Below are 10772 nucleotides of genomic sequence, written 5' to 3'. Positions count from 1 at the left end.
TGATGTTCCCTACAATTACAACCAATTCCAGATCAGGGGAGATTTATAGATAAAAGAGGTTGCAATTTGTGTATATCACTGCAGGAGACTAGCCTGAACTGAGGTTGTGTGTTTTGTTTTCAGGGAGATGTTTGATCCCTTCTGATGATGCAACATCATTGCAAATGTGCCTTGGGGACGGAAAATAAATTTGAGTTATGACAAAATAGGATACTGAGAACGTAGAGGGAAGACCTTGGATTGTCAATTTAAAAGGTTTATTTAATATGCAATTCATATTCTTCCTGTAAGTGCACTTTCTCAAGCTTATTTTTTATTTGGGGTGCAAATGTTTATTTTTTTTATTTTAGCTTCAGGCGACCCACCGTATATAGTTTGGCTGAAAATGCACTTGTCAGTAAACACAAGTTAAAAAAAAAAATATTAAGAACAGTGCTAAATTCTATTATTTCCCTCTTCACAAACCCCAATAAAAGATTTCCTAACAAAACACAGTATACCTTACAAGACGTGAAGACAACAAATTGAACTGATTTTTTCTTTTATCTTTAATTTGTATATTTCTTTGTGCTGTGGCTAAATTAAAAGGCTGCAAGGCTGTAGTATAACATTCCAAGTACTCCCTTCCATCTTTATTGACTACATCATTTTTTTTTTCTGTCACAGAAACGGTTTGGGGCTAGAACAGCAGTAATTGCATCACACGATTTCCATTATTTCAAGTTTTATAAGTAAACTGTAAAAATAAAACAAATTAAAAGTCAAAAGGGACATAAAACAAAAAATACAGTTCATGATTTAAGTAGATGCGGGGCATAAACCGAAGCGGTAACTTGAAAGTCTTGAAAGTTATTCCGGTAAATGATAACTTATTCCATCAGAGTATCGGTCGTCAAAGACTCAAGTAGGTTCAAATTCAAGCAGAACACAAGCAAAAGTGATTTAACCCTTAAAATAAATATTTAGGAAAACCTCTCTGTACATACATGTGAAAGATTGTACAACACTTTCACGCGAGGAGGAGGGAAAAAGACTTTGTTCATATAAGCAGCAGAAACCTGCTGTTCCAGCCCAGTGTCCCAGCAGAGGAGAGAGGCACACACACAGTTGACTACATGTAGCTGACTATCTTATGGCCTTTGTGGACAGGGACTTCAATGTTACTGATTGTTGTTATCCCTTTTGTTAAGCCTCCTTTGCCTTTTTAGTTTACAACATGCCGAATCCCTTGGCATACGTAATAGCCTTTAACAATCTCTCTTTCAGTTTCTCTTTACTTAAGTACTCCGGAAGTAAAAGGACATTAAAGCATGTGTGAGATGTAGGTAACCTGCAGGGAAACAGAGAAAGAGGTTAGCATCTACTTTGAGGAATATTTATAACTATGGATTCTTTTGCAGAAAGTTTTTATTTTTTGTTATAACCTAGAAGAAAACCAGCTGTGAAGGCACCGAAGCAGCCACATGCAACATTTTATAAAATCCGTCAGAATGAGAAAGTAACAAAAAGTCATCTAAACAGGACAACATAACCTCCACATTAACTAGAACTTCCAGCTGCCCACTTTGCACTTGAAGCTCTGCCATTAAGGGTTTTTTAATGTAATGTGTGTATGTGCTCATATGCTCACCCACCGCCTTTTTCAGTTTCCAGCACCATTCTGTTCCTCCTCTATAGACTTACATTGTAAAAGCCAGGTCACGAAGACCGCAGTGTGACCTGGAGAGACTGCAGAGCGATGATGTCACAGAAGAGGAGCAGGATGGTGGTGGATCCTGTAGAAGGCGGTGGTAGGAGAGTAGCATATATTGATTGACACACACTACATTACATACACATATATTCAGATTTAATAATTAAAAAAAAAAACTTCATGGCAGGTCAACTTTAAAGAGGCAGGTCAACTTTAAAGAGGCAGGCCCCCAGGATTACCTTCTAGCAACCCATTTGATTCAAGAGTCATGACTTCCCGCTGGTCTCTTGTCCTGAACAGCACAGCCTCAAATATGACTGATTTTGAATCAGGAGAAGCGGAGCTATTCCAGAAGTTCCGACATATATAGTATATCACAAAAATGAGTACACCCCCCAACATTTTTGGTAAATATTTTATTATATCTTATAAAAACTTGTATAGCCTTGTACTATGGTACAGATATGAATCTAGGTATCAAAATTACAAATCTGACCTGGAGATATGTGGCAAAAATGATTCTGCTCCACTTTGAAGATGAGATGTATTTCTATGCAGTTAAGTTCTTGAATTCAAAAGTGATAGGTGATCATCACTAGTTCCTCAGGGGAGACTATATCCTTTGAAACGTGCAGGATTGCAGACACCTAGTGATTTATTATTTTTTTGGGAAAAACGCACTGCTCGTGACATCGCCTCAGTATAGGGTGTTTTCTTAGTGGATAGCCTGCATCAGCCTGACCAGCCGGCACGCCAAGTTACTCTGGCACCACGATCTTGGGAGGTTTTTTTTAAATAATACAGATAGCGTGGTGTAAACTACGGCTATAATTCTAATTTTTCATCTTCAAAAAGCTATTTCACATGGGATTGCTCCATGTATAGACAAACAATTTTATGACTTAGTGGGATAAGAACTACAGAAACTCATTAAAGCTCCCTTGCCGGGGGGGCATTATACACAGAGGTGAGGCTGATCATGTGCTCCTGGACATTATTATGAACTAGTCATCACCACCTATCACCAGCGGCGTAATTATAGGGGTCGCAGCTGCGACGGGGCCGAGACTGCTTAGGGGCCCGTCCGTCCACCCGTCTAGCAATAGTGAAGGAGAAGGACCCAACCATTGTGACCAGCAGCAGAGAGGCGTCACCGCAGGTCCTCCAGTTACATGCGGTCACGTGATCCAACCTTGTGACTGGAGAGAGGCGTGTCCACAGGTCCTTCAGCAGAACCGAAGGTGTGAGTGTAAGTGGCTGAGTGCTGCAGCTTGCGGTTTTTAAGCCTAAAAAGCTGTAAGCCCTTGCTGCTGCATCCTCCTCCTCCTCCTGCTGAAGAAGGGTCCCTCAGGCCTCAAATCTGCACCTGTCCTCCTGTTATTAGCAGCCGATCGGTGCCGGAAGCTGTGCGCAGACATTGTAGGTGAGTAGTGGCGGGAAGCTTCCTCATCGCTTTCAGTCATTCCCTGCTCCTGACTAAGTGGTCTGCGGGACTGGCTGCTCGGAGGTAATAGACTCTCGTCGACTTGTGAGTGAATGTGGCGCAGTGTATACAAGTGGCGGCAGGGTGAACACAGTTAACGTACATATCCACAACTGCAAGTCCCAGCAGGAACGTAGACAAGAACCACCGATTTCTACATAGGGCAGCGTGGGTCAAAATACTACAGGGCTCTTTATGGGACTACACAGCCAATCATAGTACTACTTTTAAAGTCAGTTTTTCTTTAGTTCTATGAGAGCTGTGAGGATTGTTTTTGCTACATATCTCAAAGTCAGTATTGAAATTGTGATGCCTAGGTTCATATTGGTACCATAGCGCAGGGCTAAACAAGTTTGTGAATGCTGATAGTATCACCATCACAGGGGCAGATTGTGCCCTTAACCGATGCGGCTTTGTTTACTGATTGGAACCTTCTTTGTGAGGGAAACGGCGGTGTTTTTATTTTGCTATATATCTTATCATGGGACAACACTGAACATATGACACTTTGATACAATGTAGTCCATGTACAGCTTGTATAACAGTGTAAATTATGTGTGCCCTATAAATAAAACACAGCCAAGTCTAAACGGATGGCAACAAAAGCGAGTACACCCCTAAGTGAAAATGGACCAATTGTGCCCAAATAGCCATTTTTCCTCCCCAGTGTCATGTGACAGTGTAATAAGGTCTTATGGGGTGAGTGTGTGTGAAATTTGGTGTTCTCGCCCTCAGACTAGTCACTGGAAGTTAAACAAGGCACAGAACTCTGAGGATCTGAAAAAAAATAATTGTTGTTCTACATAAAGATGGTCTACATTAAGATTGCCAACACCATGAAACGGAGCTGCAGAACTGCAACACGATGGCCAAGACCATAAAGCAGGTTAACATGACAGATTCCACCCAGGACTAGCCTAGACCTTAAATCGACCAAAGAAGTTGAGTGCAGCTGCTCAGCGTCATATCCAGACGTTGTCTTTTCAAAATAGATGTACAACCCCTGGCAAAAATTATGGAATCACCGGCCTTGGAGGACGTTCGTTCAGTTGTTTAGTTTTGTAGACAAAAAGCAGATCACAGACATGGCACAAAACTAAAGTCATTTCAAATGGCAACTTTCTGGCTTTAAGAAACACTAAAAGAAATCAAGAACAAAAAATGTGGTAGTCAGTAATGGTTACTTTTTTTAACCAAGCATGGGGGAAAAATTATGTAGTCACTCAATTATGAGGAAAAAATTATGGAATCACCCTGTAAATTTTCATAACCAAAACTAACACCTGCATCAAATTAGATCTGCTCGTTAGTCTGCATCTAAAAAAGGAGTGATCACACCTTGGAGAGCTGTTGGACCAAGTGGACTGACATGAATCATGGCTCCAACACGAGAGATGTCAATTGAAAAAAAGGAGAGGATTATCAAACTCTTAAAAGAGGGTAAATCATCACGCAATGTTGCAAAAGATGTTGTTTGTTTACAGTCAGCTGTGTCTAAAATCTGGACCAAATACAAACAACATGGGAAGGTTGTTAAAGGCAAACATACTGGTAGACCAAGGAAGACATCAAAACATTAAGACCGGAAACAAAGCAATAGGTCTCCAAAACAGGAAATGCATAACAAAACTAAATGAGGAACGAATGGGTGGAAACTGGAGTCCATGTCTGTGACCGAACTGTAAAAAACTGCCAAAAGGAAATGGGATTTACATACAGAAAAGCTAAAAGAAAGCCATCATTAACACAAACAGAAAAAAACAAGGCTAAGGAAAAGCAATCGTGGACTGTGGATGACTGGATGAATGTCATTTTCAGTGATGAATCACGAATCTGCATTGGGCAAGGTGATGATGCTGGAACTTTTGTTTGGTGCCGTTCCAATGAGATTTATAAAGATGACTGCCTGAAGAGAACATGCAAATTTTCACAGTCATTGATGATATGGGGTTGCATGTCAGGTAAAGGCACTGGGGAGATGGCCGTCATTACATCTTCAATAAATGCATAAGTTTATGTTGATATTTTGGACACTTTTCTTATCCCATCAATTGAAAGGATGTTTGGGGATGATATTTTTCAAGATGATAATGCATCCTGCCATAGAGCAAAAACTGTGAAAACATTCCTGGAAAAAAGACACATAAGGTCAATGTCATGGCTGCAAATAGTCAGGATCTCAATCCAATTGAAAATCTTTGGTGGAAGTTGAAGAAAATGGTCCATGATAAGGCTCCAACCTGCAAAGCTGATCTGGCAACAGCAATCAGAGAAAGTTGGAGCCAGATTGATGAAGAGTACTGCATGACACTCATTAAGTCCATGCCTCAGAGACTGCAAGCTGCTATAAAAGCCAGAGGTGGTGCAACAAAATACTAGTGGTGTTTTGGAGTGTTTTTTTTGTTTGTTTATTTTTCACGATTCCATAATTTTTTCCTCCGAATTGAGTGACTCCATAATTTTTCCTTATGCTTGGTTAAAAAAAGTAACCATTACTGACTTTCACATTTTTTTGTTCTTGATTTCTTTTAGTGTTTCTTAAAGCCAGAAAGTTGCCATTTGAAATGACTTTAGTTTTGTGTTATGTCTGTGATCTGTTTTTCTACAAAATTAAACAACTGAATGAATATCCTCCAAGGCCGGTGATTCCATAATTTTTGCCAGGGGTTGTTCAAGTGCTGCCAGCATTACTGCAGAGGTTTAAAGGGTGGGTGGCCGCCTGTCAGTGCTCAGACCATACGCCGCACACTGCATCTAATTGGTCTGCATGGCTGTCATCCCAGAAGGAAGTCTCTTCTCAAGATGATGCACAAGAAAGCCTGCAAACCGTTTGCTGAAGAAGAGTAGACTAAGAACATGAATTACTGGACCCATGTCTTGTGGTTTTAGGAGACCAATATAAACTTAATTGTTTCAGATGGTGTCAAGCATGTGTGGAGGCAACCAGGTGAAGAGTACAAAGATAAGTGTGTGTTGCCTACAGTCAAGCATGGTGATAGAAGTGTCTTGGTTTCATTAAGTTATTTTTTTTTTTGCCAAAGCCAACACTATTGTATGCAGCATGTAAAATAGAAGGCAGGTCACTGAACTTTCAGAGACCTGTCATAAACCTATAAGGGTATGTGCACACGTCAGGATTTCTTGCAGAAATTTTCTGCAAGAAATCCGCATTTTTTTTTTGCTTTTTTCCCCGTTTTTTTTTTCACTTTTTTTTAGCATTTTGCAAGCGAAATTAGCTTGCAGAATGCTAAAGTTTTCCAAGCGATCTGTAGCATCGCTTGGAAAAAACTGACAGGTTGGTCACACTTGTCAAACATAGTGTTTGACAAGTGTGACCAACTTTTTACTATAGATGCTGCCTATGCAGCATCTATAGTAAAAGATAGAATGTTTAAAAATAATTAAAAAAAATTAAAAAAAATGGTTATACCCACCTGCAAACAGCCGATCTCCTCAGCGGCGTCCGTTCCTATAGATGGTGCGTGCAGGACCTTCGGTGACGTCACGGTCACGTGAGTGGTCACATGAGCGGTCTCGCGACCAATCACAAGACCGCGACGTCATCGCAGGTCCTTCACACAGAGCATCTATAGGAACGGAAGAGAGAGCATGCAACGGTGAGAGGCGGGAACACTTCGGGGGCCATCAGAGGGTGAGTATATGACTATTTTTTATTTTAATTCTTTTTTTTTTTACCAATTATATGGTGCCCAGTCCGTGGAGGAGAATCTCCTCTCCTCCACCCTGGGTACCAACCGCACATGATCTGCTTACTTCCCGCATGGTGTGCACAGCCCCGTGCGGGAAGTAAGCAGATCAATGCACTCCTAGGTGTGCGGAATCCACGCAATTCCACAAATTTAATGAACATGTTGCTTTTTTCCGCGATGCGATTTTTTCGCGGAAAAAAATGCAACATTTGCACAAGAAATGCGGAATACACTGTAAATAATAGGAGGCATATGTAAGCGTTTTTTTCACGTTTTTATAGTGAAAAAACACACAAAAAAAATTCTGAACGTGTGCACATGGCCTAAGGATGAATATGTCAACAGAGCACCACATGAAGCCCCCCCCCCCCCCCCACAGGGCGCACCAAAGAACAAGAATCTCATTAACTGAAAACTGCAAATACAGATTAATCCCTTTACGACCTTGGATGTATAGGTACGTCCAAGGTCACCTCACCTGTTTGCTGCTGGCTCATCAGCTGACATGTGCCATTACAGCTGTGGGTGGAGTCACGATCCACTTGTGGCTATTAACATGTTAAATGCAACTGTCAATCTCAGAAAGCAGCATTTAACATGCCTGCGACTGAGGAGCGTCACAAACCCCGCCCATCGGCGCCTGTGTCACATGACTGCGGATCGCCGACAGGTTGGTATGACAACCCAGGATCTACAGCAGACCACTGTGGTTGTCATTACCAGATAGCTATGAGCGCCGTCCAGTGTTGACTGTTGAAGGCAGTAAAATTATAAATGTTTTTAAAACCCCCCAAAAATAAAAAAATAAAAATACAAAAAATTTAAGTCACCCCATTCAAAAGAACATAAAAAACACACATTTGGTATTGTTGTGTTCATAACGCCCCATCTGTTAATATTTTAAAAGAATCCGATCGATAAATGGCATAACGTGAAAAAAAAAAAATCCATAGCCAGAATGTCAGCTCGGCAAGGAAAATTAAGCCCTCGCCCAGCCAAAGATCACGAAAAATGGAGACACTATGGGTCTAGGAAAATGGTGACTTATTTATTTTTTTTTTTCAAATGTTGGATTTTTTTCTTAACCAGGTAAATAAAATACAACCTATACATGTTTGGTATTGTTGAACTCATAATGACCCGGAAAATCATTAAAACGCAGGTCAGTTTTAGCAGTTAGTAAACATGATAAAAAAAAAACCTGTGGAATTGCACTTTTTGCTTTGCAATTTCACTGCACTTTGAATTTGTTTGCCGCTTTCCAATACACGATATGGTAAAACCAATGGTGTCGTTCAAAAGTACAACTCGTCCCGCAAAAAACAAGCCCTCACATGGCCAAATTTACAGAAAAATAAAAAAGTTATGGCTCTGGGAAGAACGGGAGCAAAAAACTAAAACAAAAATGGAAGATGGTGAAGGGGTTAAACAACAACCACAAGACGGATTTCATCGACCAAGATATTACTTTAATCAGTATAACTGCGCCAATCTCACAGTGTCTGTAGTTTACTGAGCAAAATCCTGACAGGTTCGCTTTAAAGGCATTGTTTGGTCAGAGGGTACTGCAAAGTTTAGGTCATCAATATTGGTTCGGTAGGGTGGCATTGAATTTCAAATAATGTTTTTTTTCTTTTTAGAATGCAGCAATTTATTGGCACCTGCTGATTGTTTATGGGTTGCTGATGGACAAGCAGAGTGAGCCTTCTCAAATCAAACTTCTTAGCCGCAAGCGCCAAAAGCAACCACAGCGTCTAAGGGGTTAGACAGGCAGGATCAGAGCTATCCAGATTAAAATGGCAAAGAACTAAACTTTGGAAAAAGTTGCACAGACAGTGGAAAGATGAGGCCCGATATGATTGGAGAGCATCAACCTAAAGCAAACATGCAAATGTAAACAATTGGAAAGAATACATACAAGGTTACACGTTTAACACTTTCTTTTAACCCCTTAGTGACAGAGCCAATTTTGGCTTTCATGAACAGGACACATTTTACAATTCTGACCACTGTCATTTTATGAGCTAATAACTCTGGAACGTTTCAATGTATCCAACAGATTCGGAGATTGTTTTTTGTGACATATTGTACTTCACGATGGTGGTAACATTTCTTTCTGTTTTGAACAGCTAACATGTGCCTCTAACAGCCGCAGGTGGACTCGTGATCCAAACGCGGCTGTTAACTAGTTAAATGTCGCTGTTCCCTTTAACTACAATATGTCACGACTCACGAGAAAACAGTTATTACCACAAAGACACTGGCCAAAATTGTAAAATTTGGCCTGGTCATGAAGATGAAAACTGGCTTAGGGTGTGAAGGGGTTAATAATTTGACTAGGCAGAATTGCTCATATTACTTTTAGATCTATGTGATTAATAGGTTTTGTAGTATTAGATGCATCAACTTGAAAGTTATCCCCTATCCATTGGGTTAATGGAGCAACAGTGTACATGATCGAACACGGCACTATATACATGGGGTTTTTCGGAGACTTGGTTCTCAAGTTTGGTGAGGGTCACAGATGCGGAGATCCCCAAGAAACAGGGAGCTATCCCCTCCCCTATCCATTGGATACAAGATGACATTCAACCTTCAGAATAACCCTCCAAGACTGCATGAGCTTAAAAAAACCAAACTGAATCATCATCTAAGATACAACAATTACAGCAGTGACAAGGGCTTACCGGTCTGTGTCAGGGCCATTTTTGGCTATTATCATCTTTAGTTTTCCTAGTCCACCCACAGGCGCTCTATCTGTGCCAGTTGTAAACTGTAAGAACAATCTTTTTTGCTCATCGGTAAATGAATGTACGATATCCCAGAACTCCCTGAAAAGGAAAAACAATGCAAACACCATTGTAATGAAGAATCATGAAAGGAAGTTCACATTAATTGTACTCCAGAGAAGGTTACATTGTGTATATTGGTCTCTCGCCAAAGTGCCATGTCCTACCTAATAATCAGAGAATCTCTGGTGTAGCCTCCATCATATTCTGTAGTTTCCTTGAGAGCTTGAAAGTCTAAGTTCTGTGGAAAAAAATGCTAAAATAAGCAACAAGACCTGACCAAGAATGAGCAATAAAACGCCCTGTGTGATAAACAGACAAGACTTACCCTACTACCACAGATGAGCAATTCTATTTCCTCCGGCCTAAACAGATACTTGAGTGGGGATTCGTTGGTGACCATATGAAATCCCCTTCTGAAAGCCTTAAACTGTTTCTCCACAGATTTATTTAAAATGTAATCTGTATAGAGACTGACAAACTCCTGGAATAAAAAAACAAAACACAGAATAAAGTAAGAAACTAGGAAAGATGTGCACACACTTGACAACATTACAGAGAACATTTGAACCTGTCACCAAAAAAACCTATATAATAACCTGCAGAAATGGGGTCAATCTGAAGGTTAATAACCTGCTCGGTGTCCGCACTTACCCGAATGCTCCAGGAAGAAAATTAACTTTATTTCCTTCCCCCAGCAGCATTATGGTTCCAGTCACAGGAGTGCCGCCGGCGCTGGTTCAGTCACCGCTCTGAGTATAGAGAGTGGCGGCTGTCACTGCACCCCCGGCCCTGACTGACACGGGCTCTACATGAGGGCTGTCAGTCAGTGTTGGGGCACGGTTACAGGCGCCATTCTGTATACTCAGAGCGGTGATAACCAATGCCAGCACCGACCCCGCAACTGAAACCAGACCTTCAGATTATCCCCATATCTGCAGGTTAATAGCGGTTTTCTGGTGACAAGTTCCCTTTAATGGCGTTCCAGCATTACAAGCATATGGAAGACGTCGTCAAGGGGAATTTTCTAATTTAAAAGAAAATTCTCATGATGTTTTGAAGTTACCTGCACACACAAAACACCTGTGCTACATGTA

At 40.8% G+C, this 10772-nt stretch overlaps 1 protein-coding gene and 1 long non-coding RNA gene across 5 annotated transcripts in view; one reads left to right on the top strand and one right to left on the bottom strand.

Moving 5' to 3' along the window:
* Positions 1 to 530: 530 nt before the first annotated feature.
* Positions 531 to 10772, bottom strand: part of UBE3A (ubiquitin protein ligase E3A) — a 70793-nt gene continuing 60551 nt past the window's right edge. For all 3 annotated transcript variants that reach the window (XM_077296857.1, XM_077296856.1, XM_077296855.1), the window contains exons 8-11: positions 10004 to 10159; positions 9843 to 9916; positions 9574 to 9717; positions 531 to 1330 (exon numbers count right to left, since the gene is read on the bottom strand). In XM_077296857.1, coding sequence (XP_077152972.1) covers positions 1210 to 1330; positions 9574 to 9717; positions 9843 to 9916; positions 10004 to 10159 — 495 coding nt within the window. In that variant the 3' untranslated portion in view covers positions 531 to 1209. The remainder of the gene's footprint in view (positions 1331 to 9573; positions 9718 to 9842; positions 9917 to 10003; positions 10160 to 10772) is intronic.
* The window catches only part of LOC143816461 (uncharacterized), a 55293-nt gene continuing 46268 nt past the window's right edge, over positions 1748 to 10772 (top strand). The window contains exons 1-2 of one of the 2 annotated variants that reach the window (XR_013223949.1): positions 1761 to 1790; positions 1881 to 2100. This is a non-coding gene — a long non-coding RNA (uncharacterized LOC143816461). Of the gene's footprint in view, positions 1791 to 1880; positions 2101 to 10772 lie in introns of both variants that reach the window. The other variant, XR_013223950.1, reaches the window with a different exon arrangement.

Source organism: Ranitomeya variabilis, chromosome 3 (genome assembly GCF_051348905.1).
Source record: "Ranitomeya variabilis isolate aRanVar5 chromosome 3, aRanVar5.hap1, whole genome shotgun sequence".
Classification (NCBI taxonomy): domain Eukaryota; kingdom Metazoa; phylum Chordata; class Amphibia; order Anura; family Dendrobatidae; genus Ranitomeya; species Ranitomeya variabilis.
The sequence above is the reverse complement of the archived record's forward strand: the minus strand, read 5'-3'. Positions and strand labels throughout refer to the sequence as shown.